The sequence below is a fragment of the Empidonax traillii genome, unplaced genomic scaffold (assembly GCF_003031625.1).
Source record: "Empidonax traillii isolate 1590-97213 ecotype Southwest subspecies unplaced genomic scaffold, ASM303162v1 scaffold126:size1624879, whole genome shotgun sequence".
NCBI classification, from domain to species: Eukaryota; Metazoa; Chordata; class Aves; order Passeriformes; family Tyrannidae; genus Empidonax; species Empidonax traillii.
The window spans coordinates 1,428,284-1,445,949 of record NW_020955319.1 but is presented as its reverse complement, the minus strand read 5'-3'; the positions used below and the strand labels follow the sequence as shown (position 1 = coordinate 1,445,949).

Genomic DNA, 17,666 nt, shown 5'->3' with positions numbered 1-17,666 from the left:
AAAAATTTACACTGGAAAATGATATTTTCTTTTTTTCAATGACAGAAGTAAGATATAAGGTTTTTGTGAAGTAAAATATCCTAACCTCTGCTCAAATAAAAAAGTTTTTTTTTTTTTTTAATTTTTTGTTTGTTTTTTGTCACAACACTCTGCAAATCCACTTGGCATTTTTCAATAACGTAAAGAAAGGAGATGTTTTTTGCAAAAAGGAAATATTGTCAATTATTCTTATGTTTTCTTATTAAATCATCGAATGTGTTCTTTTTCACCAGGCATCCTGCGAAATTTCAGGAAATTACAAGAAGTGATGAAATAGCACTTCTTGATCGTCAATTAGAAATTTCACAATTACTTGAGAAAATATCCATTCTTATCTATGTTCAGTTGGCAAAGTGAAAGCTAGATTTTCAGAAATCCAATTGCCTATAATATGCAAAACTCAGCATTCTGAAATATGCCATTCAAAGGGGGAGAATAACACATAAGACCTTAGTGAGTCCTCTGCAGCAAAACAAACAAAATTTGTGGCTCATTTTTGTCTCAGGAGAAAAACAAGGCAGAAAAATTTTGAAAAAATATTGTTCTATTCCCATAAAATCTTATTGAAGGAAAATCTAACCTACTTTGCATTTTTGAAACTGTCTTTAGCAAGTGAGTGAATTCAGCTATATGCAAAAAAGAGGAAAATCTGAGGGCAGTGGAAAGTTCATAATGCAGAAGATCAGCTGTGGTTCTACTGTACAAGGAACTGCCATGTAGAAAGTGTGCAGGGTTCCTGTCTGCCACGGACTGATCTCACTGTAATTTAAGCCAGATGCAGCCATGATCTGGGTGGCACTAGGAAAGTCTGAAAGGATGTTATGGGACTTCCCACTCACGTGGTCCATGTTGCACTAAATGGTGCAAATGCTGGGCTATCATCTGCTCCACTTCTGCTGGGAAATCTGTGCCTACTGAAACCTATGTGAGGGCATTTAGCAGAGACAGAAAATTCTTCTAGAGAGTTCAGTAACTCTCTGTGTGTATTCAGCTTTTATCATGAGTTTGGTAATCAAGGCTGAACATCGGTCCTATCATAATAACTTCTCTGTAATCAGGAGCTGTTTATGGAGCATGTGTAGACAAAACAGAACTAATCTGAATCTTGCCATTGAGTATCAACAATGGTGAAAATGTAGGAGCATGAGTTTTCACACATCTAAATAACACAAGGGCTGACTGAGCCCTTGCATTACTCAGATCCTTAGCTAGAGCCCAGCACAACATTTTCAGGACTACAGAGACTGACACTAGAAAAATTAAAGCTACTTCTGATATATTGATGTACCGGCATGATGTACCAAAGCACATATTTTGGCCAGGTAAAATGAGTTCATTTTTACATTTCTACCTTAACTTCCTTCCAGAATTTTGCTTCTAAACAGTAGCTGTACCTCCATCAGAAATATCCAATGATACACCCAAATGGCAGCCATAGGAACACAAAGAAATAAAAAAGACTGAATGGAAGAAAAAAGCCTGGTGCTGCTCACCAAACATAACTGGGATAATTGCACTGTAGGCAATATGCTGGAGTTTTGCTTATTTTGAATAATGGTCTAACATTAAAGAGCCATGGCTTGAGGGTTGGTTCAGTGGACTTTTCATGGGCACAAGGAAATTCCTGGCTGACAGAGCCAGCTGCTGATTCATTATTAGCCATTCTCCATCTTTTCAGAAGAGAGTGTGCTGAGGGAAAGCAGCATAACTACAGTGCAAAAACAATCCTGAAATGCCAGAGTAAGACACCCAAGTATTGTGCACAGCAGCCCTGTAACCTGCTCTCAGATCCACAAGAACTGTAGTGAGAGACTAAGTTGTGCCAGAGCTTAGCTCTAGTGACCGCTGTAAATTAAACCTTAGGCCACATGAATTATACTTTGACCTCTGTTTTTATCTATGGAAATGTAACCAGTAGACAAAGGATTATAATTACAACTTTAGCTACAGGATATCCTGTAACAAAAGATAGGGAAATGTCTCAAGACACAGACAAAAAGGGGGCCTGGAGGCTGCAGGAGCAAATCAGAAGAGAAGACTCCAGATGCCACAAGCAGGATTGGGTGAGCAGAAGTGCCATGAGGAAATCAAGCCACCCACAGAGACTATAAAAGTCAGTAACAAGCAACAGGTGGCACTCAGCTCAAGCTGTAACTGCTATTTCCTATTAAACTTAGTAGAAAAAGGAACTCTGATTCTTTTATTGAAGTGGAACCTAGGGACAAGCCCTACTGAGGTGACATGAGCATAATTCCTGCCATGGTCTAGGTGGTGGCTGTATAATTCCATTCCTACAACAGGACTCAGAATAGGTACTGGAATCACTGCTGCAGCTTCAAGTAAAAACCATTATTTTCATGTTTTAGCTTGAAAATAAGATTCAACTACTTCACCATTAAAGCTTTCCTCCTTTGTTTCAAGCTAAAAATTTCAAAGGGCTAAAATCAGTAATTTGGTTAATACCTAACTTTTTCTGACCTCTACTGCTCAGGGATCACAGTTTTACAAGGAGATAAGCAATCTCTCAATTCAGCCTGGTGCTAAGGACTGTTATTTGCTCTTCAGGTAAAATATTGGCTACTCTCCAGGACAGGTAAGACCTTCTCGTTGGTAGCCTGTGATCCATAGCAGAAACAAAAGGGACAAAAAACTATCCTTATCCCCCAGCTTAGCCAAAGGCAAACCTACATATTTAAAAAATAAAAATGAAAACAGCTAGAACTTCTTCCTTTCTTTTTTTTTTTTTCTTCAGTGGGAGTTATTAAACCATTAAACCATTCTAGCTCCTATAGATGTTGATGATGGTGATGTGTTTAGAGGAGTCTGCTCTACAATGAGGCTTCTGGGGCACAGAGGGTAAAAGGGAAATTGGGGAATGGAAGTAGAGTGAAGTTTCTCCTACACTATTAGGACAGATTTAGTTTTGGATACATATGGACAAAAGGGATACAAAATGTGGGAGGCATAGCCACTCAGGCATGAGAAAAAACTAGTGATGAAGGAAAAAAATAAATACTAAAATTTTGGAAATTAAAAACCTATAACAGAGAAGAAAAAGGAGGCGTGGAGTGAGTGCACTGTATCTGGAGAGAGAAGGAGAGGGCAGAAGTCTTAAAGTGTATGACAGCCTTCTTTAGCTGGTTCTGGCTTGTTCGTCCCATATCTCACCCTAATTTTACTCCCTCAAAAAAGCAAAGGAAATACATTTGGGAAAGGTTCCATTTCCTACTGTCTATCTTGAAATCCCCAAAATATATCAAAACTGTGATCCAATCCGATGCTACACATTTGCTTAAACATAATAGATCAAAGAAATTAAGGGTAAAACCATAAAAATATTTGGAATAAGTCACCCTACCTGTATCCCCATTCTCTGGATCTGCTTTCTTTTCTTCTATAAACAAATGAAAGCAATATGTAAAACAAAAAGAGGGGGAGAGAGAAAATGCAGAAATAATAATAAAAGTAATATAAATCATGCATTAAAAAAAATAATAAACTCCATCAAATTAATTTAACTTAATGAGTTTAGTCAACCAACCAAGTATGGTGCTCTACATCCAGAGGCATATTCACTGCATGCTAGTGTATACATTTGTGCACTCTTATTGAACATTTACTGAAGGGAACCCATGGATATTTTGAGCACTTCCAAAATCATTAATGCATTCAACAAAGAGAGAGCTAGGAAGGTGTCAGATATAGCTACTTTACAATTTCCTTGATTGGGATGACACAAAAATAGACATAGAAGATTTCCTTGTGGTGTATGTTTTATGCAGTGCACACACGAGACACAGTCTAATGGTTCAGGCATAATGTGTCAGAGTGGATTTCAGTAATTATTTAAATCTTCATTGGTTTAATGAATTTTCATAGCTTCTGCAGGTTAAAAGGTTTAATAATGATATTACCACAGCTTGTCTTAGAGCTAAAAATTATGAAGACCAAAAGACACTAACATCAATACTCAGAACCCACTTCATGCACATAAATTCAGCTGACTGATGCCAACAAATACTCTGAATACATATCAAAGGTTGTAAATCGCTCAGGGCATTCCTCTGTCACAAAGAAATGAAAATACATTGGGTCCCTATCAAATAATTTGGCAGCTCATAAATAATCTGAAATCCAAATTTGGTAATTAATGCAAAAGAATTTTAAGTCAAATGAAATTTACTTTAATTAGAAATACATTAACTTTTAGATAGACTCTGTTTCCTTTTCAAAATTATATTAAATTCAATTAAAACAACCCCATAAAGATGGAGCAACAGCTCCCAAGCTACACACCAAAAATAGCATTCATTATTACAACTAAATATTTTTCCAGAATCATTGGTCGTTGAGGGTTACTGACAAAATTCTGATCTAATTTACAGTACACAGACTGAAGAGGGAAACAGGTATTATATTTTAAGAAAATACCATTTTCTAGATGAGCACTGAAGCAGAGGATGAGGTCATACTCAGTGAGAAATCATACTGGAGCAAGGTAGAAATGTAAGAAAGAAAAATGTGCTCCTGCAAAGAGCATAAATAACGGGTCACACTTCAACAGGATCTTGCTTCCCATCATGCGTGGGATCAAGGCAATTGTTCTGCTGGCAATTTCTAGTGGAACTATTTGAAAAATTAATGGGAAACAAATATGGCAAGTCATAAACCTACACTTTTGGAAATCAGTGCCTATACTATCTATGTGGGTTGTGGAAAATGCTAGGAAAGCAGCAGAAAGAGAGTAATACTTTTGGTTACTTTCCAACCATTGAATTTTTTAAATCTTTTTTAGTTTCTCTCACCAATATAAAATCCAAAAATACATCTTCTACTGCCTCATTACTTTCTAAAGAGAAAGCAATTTGATAGCAATGCAACTGATCCAACATAATTCACAATAGATGAAAGTGAAGTAAGTCATTAAAAACACCTTGAGCTCTGAGAGAATGAGATGTTATTCCATATGCATAAAGAGATTTTTACTTTACCAAAATATTATCTTAATACAGAAATCTTATACTATATGGGGTAATTATTTTTAAGATGCCTAAAAATCCATTCATCCTTATGTCTGGATGCCTTTCAAATATGAGTCTTTTAATAAATGCATTGTTAAAATAAAGAAGGGTGAAACCTGTCCAACTTTCACTCATTCTAACTCCATGGTTAAAAAGTATATAGAAAAAAACCTTCCAAATGTAATTGTAGAAATGAATACCATAGTACTAGCAAACATAAAATTCTATTAGATGCTTGAATTTTAAAAGTGTAATTGAAGTGCTGTGACAAATCTCTACAATTAATAAATTTTTTAATTTTCACAAAAAAGGTCAGCACAGTGGATCCTACTATCCAAACTGAGGTTTCAGTTGTACTGTGAAGAGCTGTCTTCTGAAATAGTAGAAAGAAGATTGAATTGAGAAGGATCTCACTTGGATGGGAAGCAGCAGAACTGAATAATATCTGTATTGTCTATTATATTTACCAAATAAAATACTAACTTCTCAACAGCAAAGCTCACTGCAGCTATGGACTTAGTCCTCACCTCTTAGAAGTATTCAGAGCAGGTTCAGGATGTTGATACTAAAGTAATCAATCTTTTCGTTATTATGTGTTTAAAACAAAACAAAACAAAAAGCTCTAAACAGCCTTAATGTCTTGTAACTGTTGAAAACCAATAAATCATTATGAGTTTATTTCAAAATGTCTCAAACTGAACAATATAAAATGACAAAGTCACCAGTCTATTTTTATTTAAATGATGTCTTCAGTATCATCACATTAGTCAATATTTTTCTACATTACTTAATTTAACCTTGGTTTACAAAGTGAAAAGCATATACTGTATCCTGTAGTGTAATGATCTCAATTTAAGAACTAAAGTTTTTCAGAGGTAAACAATTTGGAGACAAAAAAAATCAATGCTTTATGAAGGAGACATTTCTGTACATCACAGAAAATAACAATATGTTTTCAGTTTAATCAAAATACAGATAAATTTATTGATGAAATGTAGAGATGAACTATAGACACTGAGAGATTGAAATGCTGAAAGATCCTCTCTCAAAGCCTTCTTCCACCATCACAGCAGACATTGCTATTACAATGACCACTGATATTTTGTAAAATAGTAGGCACAAGCATGTTCCCCTGCCCTTGAAATGGACTATTCTATCTAACTGGTCCTAATATATCTGACACAATCTAACATGTATCTGGAAGATTTAATGAATAGAAAGAACTCCAGTCAAGAACCTCATTCAAGAGCAGACTTAAGAAGAACTAAACTTGATCTAAAATGGCTTCAATAAGCTATATTTTCTTGCAAATGCCTTAAATCAATTAGCTCTGATGTTTTGATGGGAGCCTGGAACCTCCAGAGACTCCGAGTGCCTTGGAAGAGAGCATGCCCATTTCTGTACATGACCAAACAGAGTAACAGTTCCACAGAAGACGCAGGATAGAAAATGGTAGCATCGAACAATGTCTCAAAAATTGCTGGTGAGACTTCCTTGTGAGAATAAGGGGAGCCTGACTCTGCAGCCTTAAGGTTACAGCTGGAAGGTGCCGAGTTTTACAGTCTTCCTCTCAGGATTTCTTCCTTCTCTCACAGCTGACTGCCCCAAACTTAAATTTAGAGCTTGATTCTCTCTTGAACTGTCTCTCTTCTCTCACCTGAGATCCAGATGAATGATATTTCCATCAGTTGAACTGAGGCCTAAAATAAATACTGACTTCCTCTCTTTGCATGAAAGAAGTTGCAGCCTCCAACACTGGAAGGTGTGCATGTCATTACAAGTCAGATGTGGAACTTCTTATTTTTTTCTGAGTTTACACAGAAGGTAAGACAATAAATTAAACAGTTATATCTTTCTATTTTTCATATTTGGAAAAACTTAAAATCATAAAATATGATTAGGAATTACATTTATAGAGTGGATAAGTTAGCTTCTTAAGTGTTTTATTGAAAAGTGAGTTTGATTTTTCACAGTGGAAATAGTTAAATAAAATTTTATTTTAAAAGTCAAATTTACATATAGGACACTAACTTCTGGTAAGTTAAAAATGCTAGTCAAATTTCTTACTAGAGATTTCTCTTGAAATATTATTCATGAGAATATAGAAAAATCAATTTTATACTAAAAAAAAATATAAATCCCTGAAACAATATCACAGAATCACAGAATATTCTGAGCTGGAAGGGACACACAAGAGTCATTAAAATCCGACTCCTGGCCCTGCCCAGGACAGCCCAAGAGTCACACCATGTGCCTGAGAGCATTATCCAAAGTTCTCTTGAACTCCATCAGGCTTGGTGCTGTGACCACTTCTCTGGGGAGCCTGTTCCAGTGCCCAACCACTCTCTGGGTGAAAGAACCTTTTTTTAATGTCCAGCCTAAACCTCCCCTGACACTTCAGGTCACTCCTTCATGTTCTGTCACTGGTCACCACAGAGAAGAGATCAGTGTCTGCCCTTCCTCTTCCCCTCACAAGGAAGTTGTAACTGCAATGAGGTTTCTCTCAGTCTCCTCCAGGCTGAAGAGACCAAGTGAGCTCAGTCATTCCTCCAATGGCTTCCACTCTAGGCCCTTCACCATCTTTGTAGCCCTATTATCAAATCAGGCAAAGGAAAGAAGATTGTCTCCTAAAAGTAAAATGCAAAAAGTCTAGAAGTATTTGCTTTGAAATTCAAAACTTGCTAGTTAAAGGTCTTGTACTCAAAGGATTACATTTCCTCCAGTTTCATGAGCTATTCAATTCCAATTCTACCTCTAAGGAATTGGCTCTAAATTTTGTCATTCTAGCTGTCAACTGTGTGAAAAATATAACTGCCTAACTGCTACAGGTCTAGCAAAATATCAGGTGATGTGTGTGATACAAATAGTTACTGAACTTCACTCCAGGGCTTTATATCCAATGTGTGGCAAACAGAAAAAAGTTACTTTTGCAGCAAGCAAGGCCTTTACAAGTCTGTGATCCACATCACAGTCTAAATGAAAAGAAAATGGTTGACACCCACAGAAACGCGGACCAAGAAAAAAATAATTAAAGGTTGTTGAAGTGTTTTTGTATTATTGTTTAAATGTGACTGAAGTGTCAATTAGTGTCCTTAAAAGGGCATGCTCAGAGGAAAATCATTTCAGTTAGCCAGCTTCGTAGTGGGGACCGTGCCTTCACATTCATGTTTTCTATTTGAGAACGACTCAATGGCTTTTTTGTTTTGGCTTTTTTTCTTGTTGGTTTCAAGCTTGACACACTAAACAAAGACTGAAACCCGGGGGGGGGAGGCATTTCTCACCACTTAAACAAATTTTTATCACAATGCTCAAAGCATGTTAAGAATGTTACTTTGGATTATTTGCAGAATACATGGCAGTGTTTAGTAAAAGAATTGAATAAGATGGTGTGGTGATCTAAGCTGGGAAGTTAAGGAATCTCTAGAATCATGGGTTCATAAATTGACAGGGTCAGCTCAGGTTCTTCATCACTAAGGATAGATCAGTGTAGATTGTAAAGGACAAAGATCATTTGAAGAAAGCCAGGAAGTTCTATTTTGCATGCTTATTACACTAACTATTAAACAATGACCAGCTCTTTTTTATGGTGCGTAGATCCTTTTCCAAAGGGATTTTTGGAGGGTAGTATGTGACGTTTTTCCATGTTGCCTCATACAATGGTGTATATACATTTTGGTGGCCTTTGAAAAATACTGAGCCTCACATGGAAAAAGGAAGGAAGAAAGAAGCAGTAAGTCGCATATTAGCTAAAACCCCCTCCATTTTGCTTCTCCCAAGAATTCTGGTGCATTCTCCCTATATGAATGATAATATTTTGAAAGTGTAAAAGAAAAACATCTGAGTGGTCAGTAGGCCCTTCATAAGTACAGGCTTACATCCTGTACTCATAAAAGTCCATTCAGATCGGCCACATTATAAATGCTGCATTGTCTTCAGGAAAGCCTGAGCATGGTCTTATTGTTAAGCTTTCCAACATCCTGTTTGCCAAGCATGCAAGCTCCTCAGAGTTCCCACCACTGGTATATTCCACATAACCAGAGAATATTTCACATTCTGATACAGCCACTTAAAAACACAGGTATAAACTCTTCATGATAACTATGCCTCTGCTTTTAGAAAAGCAAACAGGATGGTTGAGGGATCTCTATTAATACCTAAGAATGTAAGACATCTTCATCAGCATCTTAGTAACCAGAAAGATGGTAAAAGCTTTAACCAAAAAACACGAACCCAACAGTGGTGTGTGCACCTGCATTTAGGACTCAGGAGAATGACAAATCAAACTACCAAAACTTTACTTATAAAAAAATATATATGTAGTGATACTCTGTTTTTTGTGCAATTATGCTGTCATTTTAAATTACATAATCTCCTATTTTTACTATTTTATCTTCAGCAGAGTGAAGATCAGCCTTTATTTATTGGGTTTAGTACAGATGGCTACTTTGAGGGTTGGATTTGGAGGCCTTGGGTTTCTGGTGTTAAATTTTAAACAAAATAAAAAATAAGGACAAAGAACCTCCCCGCCATCCAGTATGATATCTCTATTGCCATGCTAAATACCTTTAAACTGAATTTGGTGTTTACTAAATTAAACTGAATTTGGAGTTTACCCTTTGTGTTTTGTTGATCAAATACAGATTTAGATGCTTTAAATGTCTCTTTCAGAGTCTTAGGCATCAGATTTTAAACATGCCTGTCAAATTAAATATCATAGAAGTGTTTAGAGATGCAAAAGTAATTTAATCACATTTGTGCTAAAATGTTAAAAATTCCGACCAGAAATGTTTTTTCAATGTAAGGAAGATGGAAACAGAACAAAGCACCATCCTGCTCTTTAAAGGAAAGTGTGTCACTGAATACTGATTATAACAATAACTCAAAAGCAGAGGGATGTTATATTCTGTTTGTAAAGGATAACACAGTAGACCCACTCTTGGAAGGCTTGAAAAGCCACTTGTGGTACTGTAAGATAAGAATGAATTCAAATAACTATGTTCCTGGCCTTCTATTGAAGTTGATTCCTTAGACCCTCTCAAGTGTACTAATTTTTTTTGTCCTTGCTTTCTCCAACAGTTTATTTACCAGAACTTTCAACTGTTTGGCCCTCCACTGTCCAGGTCTATGAGCTCTTCCAATTCGGTCACTTATCTTCGATAGATTTTGTTAGGTTTTGTGGGCTTCATTTCCAGCAATCATGTTATTACAAAAAGACTTCATAATACAGCACAGAACCCCCCCCCCCCATACTTCAAAGTCCTTGCTATTTAAATTTCCTTCTGAAGGCTAACAAAACCTCTAATCAATTCTTTGTGTGCTCCTAACATGACCGTTTGGCTCCAGATGTTGCAGAAAAGAACATTAATATCTATTTCCCTGACTTCACGGCCCTTTAGAAATGGAACGGTCCCCACTATTTTATCTTCTAACTCCTATGCACCTTAGAAAGCAGCAATGATTGGGTATCACTACTTTACTCCTTTTCATCCTGGAATAAACCTAAAATTACCCAGCACTATGTCTCCTGTATGTACACTGACTACCTGTAAACTGTCATGGATCAGCCTTCCCATAGTTTTGGTGATCAATTTTTGTGCAGTTAACTCACATCTGAGTTAAGTCACATCTAGGTCTAGATTAATTTTGCAAGGCTAAAGAATGTTTTCTCTATTTCATGTGTTTGAAGAACACAGTAAGTCTTGCAATTACAAGAAATTTTTGGCACAATGATAACTGGTTGGTGTGAACCTTCTTACTGATGAGGATAAAGACATCTTCATCACTAAGAATCTTTGGCAGGTAGGGGATTAATTCTATTTCTCATGCTGAATACATGGGGAGGTGAACAGGCAGACATCTTCCCAACACTTCTCACTATATCTAAATATCACAATATCTAAACCTATGAAACATAATAATTTCCAAAATATGATTTTAAAAAGATATCTAAAAAAACCACTATTTTGCAAAGCTCCTCCTTCACCCAAGAAAAACAGGGTTTTTTCATTAAAGATGCTATCAAGCTCTACTGCTGTCAGATAACAAAATTTATAATAAAATATTTTGCTTGTTAGCTTTCTGAATTTGCTTTTGTTCTTGAAATATACAGCATAAGCTTTGCATGTGCTTTCATAAAACTTTTGAATAAGAACCTAGATGTTTTTTGAAGGAATAAAATTTTCTCCTTTTTGCAATTACAGATTATAATATCCACAGAGAGGAAATGGCAAATTTTTTTTCAATACGTCACATATTCAGATATTTAACCTCACAACATCACTTGTTCTAATAACACCTTAAATCAACATCTAATCTTTTAATTCACATGATGTTTGGTAGCATGACAAATAAGGTGAAACTAATTTCCTAATGAAACCTGTAAATGGGTAATCCTAGTTCAACACTTCTTAAAGCAAATTCCAAAGCAGTGGGAAAACACTAGGTTCTAAAGGTATGCCTTTGAAATGTCACCCTTGCTTTTTAGCTCTGCTCAAAGTGCCTCGTAGTGGAACGTGTAAGCTATTTTGTTAGAGGTAAAACATGCAAGACTGCCCCTTTCAAATGTACATTTTAAAATACCTTACTATGCACAAAACAATTTTCTCCTGAGTTTAAGGGTAGTAATAACAACTTCTGCAACTGCAGTGCTGATCACGCTTTTGCATTTGTGTGCTAGACAATTTAATTCATCAGTGCCTAATACATTTACTTAACATCGTGAGCTAAGTAGTGTTTTGCAAAAGAGTACCTGAATTTCAATGTCAAAAGAGGTATTGCCTACTCACACATGTTCAAGAAACGTTGGTGGTGAAAATATGTGTTTTTTTCTAATACACAAGATGCCATTATAAGGTCTGATTTCTTCCAACACCAAGAAAGATATGGACTGATTCCATATTTAGATTCAATATAGTGGTTCATTCAATAACTCAGAGGAAGGTTCTTGAATAAGAAGATCAACAACTTTCCTGTCTTTAATTCTGACCAGATACAAAATGGGTCACCCAATCATCTGATTTCATTTTTGTAATAAAAGACACTTGGAATCACTGCACAGGGACTGGGAAAGGATCATAAGCACAAGATAAGTAAACACAGTCTTTCTACAGCATAATTTATTAATTCCTAATAGTGGTGATTTACAAAAGAGGGAATTCAGAATACACTACTGCTTGTCATCTCTATGCATACTTAACATTTTTTACCCTGTAATTTAAGCAATTTCTATCTCGAGATTTATTTAATATGAAAACCACAGCAAATAACATCTGCAAGATTCTGTAAAGGTAATCTCTGGCTCTGATTAGGACAAGATTAGTATGAAAGGTAAAACTGAGTTCTGAAGGAGTCAGCCACAGTAGAGGAAAGACAAAAATGTTTCACTAAATATCACCTAAGTGTAATGTCAATGTAATGTACAGTCAATGTACCCCAATACTTCTACAGATTTTTTAATCAAAATTGCATATAAGTGGCTTCCCTAATTTGTTGGGATAATAGCAGGGGCACATGAAATTAATTAAAGCTTTGACACAATAATTGTAAAATTTAAATGCTATAGATTAACTTAATTAACTTAAATGTGTGGAATTTCATTGTTGTTCTACATACCCCAACTGAACAAGCAGAGAAATGTGAAAAACTACTGCATTTTAAGACCTAGGATGCCTTGCTAGATGTTAGTTCTCTGACAGTAATATAAAATACATGGAAAATTCAATAAAATGGCAGATGAAAATTTTATAGGAAAGAAGAAATCATAAGTAATGCACAATAGGAAGTAAAATCCTCATGAACAATAAAGCTAAGTTAGAGCTCCTTCAATATATTTATTGTTTTCTTGCTCTCACGTTATCATAACCTTACATTTTACAACATTTTCAGCATGAGAAAACAGCTTTTGATCACTTCTAACTTAAACAGCTTTTATTCAAAGAAACTAATTTCAAACTAAGTTTGAAATTTCAGTGCCTGGGATTTAACTTACTAAAATTATTCAGTTTTGAAATTATATTCTCCCCAGGGTCAAAAATAACCAGTTATATAAGAGTTTCTGCAGTTTTTGTAGGAGATGCAAATGCAAAGATAAAACAAATTATAGATTATTTTCATGTGCTAGTTGGAAGCTTAAAGGCTAATTTACAGATAATTGGGATGGGAATAAGAACTGATATGATAGAAATCAAATCAGTTTAAAGTCTTAAGGTATGGCATATGCGTCATCAGTTACCATTCATTACTTTTTACAGAGTACATATTTTATAGGTGATAAAAATTACATAAGCATCTTTTGGCCAAATTGCCAATATTTTGCCAATTTATTGAGGGGGAAGAGAGGGAAAAGTATGTGAGGTGAGCTGTGATAAAATCTACAGAAAAGGTAAAATGAAAAAAATAACACAGAGAAAAGCAGTAGAAGAGACAGACCTGAGTTTCTTCTCCTTGATGATTCCGCTTCTTCTGTGATCACATCGTGTAATGTACAGACATAGACAAAGGAGATGGGCGTGAGAGGATGTATTCAGAAGGTTAAAACTGACACTGAGGGAAAGGGCCAAAATTGTTTTAGAGAGAAGTCTGCAGAGCAGAGTTAGTAAGTGGGGAAAAAAAATAACAGACACTAGAAGAAAAAAAGAAAGCTGAGGAAGAAGTGGTTAAACTACTGTTGTTGGAAAAGAACAGTAAAGATAGAGTTAGTAGAGGAGCTGAGGAAAAAATAAAAGTTATAACTGACAGCAAAGCCAATCCTTGCAATGAAGCTGAAGAAAAAGCTGGATAGTAAAAGGTATGTTAACTAGAATAAATACTTTTCTTCATGACTATTCAACTTTTTTGAATATTATCTATTTTAATGCAGGTATTATTTTTCTTTTTCAAGTATTGAGCACTCAGTTTAATGTCACCAATGGGAAGTCTATTACTAGATTTTTCAAGTATTAAATTATCATAATTTATGCTGAACATATCCAAAACAAGAAACAGATTGATTTTTTTTTTTTTTCCAAAAAAGTATGTACAAGCTCAGAAATTTCAGAATCCACATAACACACTCTGGAAAGGACTGCATTATTTCAACACTCTGCCAAAGGCAAAATTATCAAGCCCAAAATACAGAACGTGAGGAAAGAGACTGTGTAGCTATAAACTCTCATGGTCAATTCAGGACAGTTTTTCAGAACCAAATGTTACTCTCATCTCAGACATCTAAGTTACTGCAAATGCATGCAAGTTAAATGCCAAAGCAACTATCCCATTACTTACTTTATTACTTCACATTCAAAAACACACTGCCATTTCAGACATGGAGAACATCTGAGGGACAGTGTCATGCTCTGGGCTGAAAATCTATTTGTAGCAAAAGAATGGGAGGAATTCATTTTGAAAAGTAATAGAAATTACAAAGAACTGTGAATCTACTCTTGCGAGAAGAACATATGCTTTCTTCCAAAAATCATCAGAAGTAGAAGAAAAAAAAAATCTATAAATTTGATCTAATTTCAGCATGCAGTTTGTTAATCAAACACTGCTCATAATTCATTAACACTGGAGATACTAGATAAGTTCATACACCACAAAAAATAGCTATAATTGTGTCTGCATTTTAGAGTCAATATCGAGATACCATTGACAAAATGCAAAATTATAATAATCAATATAAATCAATAAAATTAAAGACAACACTAAATTTCATCTGATAACTGTTATGTTTTTTTCTTAAACAATTTTATACTATAGCCAGTAGCTTATGTTTTCATCTACTTTTAAATGCCAAGACTGTACCAAAACTTTGTTGCAAAACCAAGCAGACTGAAATATACATAATTAGAACGCATTTTTAGGCAATCAAATTTTCTTACAGGACGAACACACATAAGTGCTATATATGAAATATGTAATATGAAAGCATAGCAGCTGTCAGTTTTGACTAATGTTGCTATGTCTTTGCAAGTTAAAAAAAATAATGGCATATAAATATCTTTTTGTCTGGGCAACTACAATGAATCCATTGGATGAAATACAAATAAGCAAATACAAAGATCTACCTCTCCATGGCATGTTACAGCTCATATTAAAGTTGTCTAGCTATAATTGCTATAACTGTCAAATAAACAAATAAACCATCATGGCTAAAAGTACTTAAATGTTCTGAAAATGTTTTATATTACATATCTATAGCCCTGGATAGCACTTCTACTAGGGCAAACCTGTTATTAGAAAGTCTTTATCATGAGCCCCTTACACTGTTTATTTTTTTTCAGTATCCATGGGAATGAGCAGCTTTGAGACCTATAGTGCATTAACATAAATCCTCCTACATAAATTTTCAAAGCAAGTTTGGAATCACATTATTTCCAAATGTGGAATATGTCTGGTATGGTAATACAAGTTTTCTAGCAATGTCAGTGGGACACAACTGAACAGCAGGGAAGTTCCCTTTGAATATTTAAAATCAAATGACCAGTATTGGCATGCAAATCAGTCACATATACCTACACTTTTTAAAAACTGCATTTTTAAAAGCCTTTATCCAAAGTATTTGATATGGGAAAAATATTTACACATCAAAGTGGCAAAAAAATCATTCTTAGTAACAAACACTTTTCAGTTTTAACTTTTTACTCATCAAACATGTTAGAAGAATAATTCTAATAGAAGTCAGAGGGAAAAAAAAAAAGATAATAGGTGTCTTCTCACTGTAGATACCTGATCAGCTGATAACACATCTCTTGAGATAAATGGATTATAACCTTTTTGCATTAATTGGTAGAAATATTAATGAATTAGTAGAAGTTTTGGTATGGTAATGCACCAACTTTTTTCAATTAATAATGATAAGAAGGAAGTGTTAATAGAATAATTAATTTAGAAACAATAGCACTTATTTAATCAATTTCCTCCCCATTAAGAAGCCATGCCATAAATCCCAAATAGTAGCTTGAAAATTCTCTGTCTCTGTAGCTTTTAATCTACTAAATAGATCTTTGTTGATAGAAATACATTTAATGCAGAAATAAAACAATGACAGAAATTCTATTAAATTTACATCATCTCAATAGGCAGTCTTCATTTGAATAGTTATTGCTTTGTTGTGGAACTAGCATTTATTTGAATCAATTTTTCACCTTGATGTACGAGACTAGTATGTACAAGGGTATTATATACAGATTTAGACACAAATGAAGCTCTCAATAAATAAACTTATAAAGTAAATGAAAAATAGCTATTGCACTGTAAGTCTGACAAACCCCCAATACCGTCTTTTCATCATACAGAACTGTTCACTGTAAGGAATATCACTCATTGAAGAGGTGCATTTAGGAACTCAGTGTTCAAAAAACCCTCATATGGCAAACACATCCATTTAAAGTTCTTAAAGTAGCATAAGACAAAGAGATGTAAGTTAATTACTCGTCTTTTTCCCTCATGGGTTTTCTTAATTTCAGTTTTATCTTATCCTAAAAAGCAAAGATCTTTCACTGCAAATAGAGTCTCATATTCAAAAAGCCTAATTTCTGGACTCTTCACAAAATGAGATGTGCAATAGCTCAACCAAATAGGTATAATCTTAAAACATGGAGGAGACTCTAAGATAGAAATGCTCCATAGAGTCTGTATGTTTCAAAAATATATTCCATTAGTCTGGATGTGATTAGACACAAAGAACGACATAATGTGTTTAATTCTCATGAAAGATGTTCCCTGACACCATTCAAACTCTGCAGTGTTAAGGATACAAATAGAAGAGTAGATAGCAGTATAGCTAGGAGCACAAATATTTATTAAAATTATTTAGAGTGAAAGAGTATTTTACTACATTGAGATGTGATGAAAATCAGTATATATAATATATAATACTCTTTAATAGCATTATGTCACGACTTCAAGTTACTTTCCTATAGATACAGAGCCTGTCCCACGCTTCTAAATTTTTTTAATGAGGTAATTCCCTACTAGTAAAAGTAGTTTTTGTCTTAAAGCAAATATCCATGTACACAAAATTACATCTGTATACTGGATGTATGCTGACATTTTTGCTCAAAAATATAGTCAGAGGATAAAGAAAATACAACAAAGACTAAAGTAACACATTTAATGATGCAATGAGATAGTATAGGCTATATGTAATATATGCTTTATCAAAAATACAATAGATAAAAATAGTAAGTATGGAAAATGTGTTATTCCTACCCAAAGATAAGGATAGTAGAGAAGAAGGTAGAAAATAAAATACAAGAAGAAAATCCTCAGTAGCAAGAACCCTCTAAATCAAACAAAACCATGTAGACTGCATTATTTTTTCATAAGTCCCAAGAGATAAGCTAAATGAAGAATTCAGAGAGAGAGATTTTATGATTTTGTTTCTCTGAATAAAGTTTACATTTTAATTTTATAAGGAGAGAAAAAAGATAAAATAGTAATATTTCAAAATATTAATGAAGTATAGTTACACATTGGATTGGAAATATTATGAATCCTGAAAAGAAAATTATCTCTCTCTCTGTCCTATGATTACATTACCTTTTCCAACCTCACTTATTTCACATTTCTAACCATATCTCCCTTTTCATAATTTTCAAACTATCATTCTTTCAATTCTGACTACAA

At 34.5% G+C, this 17,666-nt stretch overlaps 1 protein-coding gene across 50 annotated transcripts in view; it reads right to left on the bottom strand.

Annotated features, from left to right (window-relative positions):
- The window catches only part of RIMS2 (regulating synaptic membrane exocytosis 2), a 449,434-nt gene that overhangs the window by 92,137 nt on the left and 339,631 nt on the right, over positions 1-17,666 (bottom strand). For 23 of the 50 annotated variants that reach the window (XM_027883430.1, XM_027883435.1, XM_027883441.1 and 20 more), the window contains 2 exons: positions 13,488-13,520; positions 3,398-3,433 (listed from right to left, as the gene is read on the bottom strand). The exons of 16 other annotated variants lie outside the window; for them this stretch is intronic. In XM_027883430.1, the coding sequence (XP_027739231.1) occupies positions 3,398-3,433; positions 13,488-13,520 (69 nt within the window). The remainder of the gene's footprint in view (positions 1-3,397; positions 3,434-13,487; positions 13,521-17,666) is intronic. 11 more of the 50 variants (XM_027883433.1, XM_027883456.1, XM_027883478.1 and 8 more) reach the window with 2 other exon arrangements.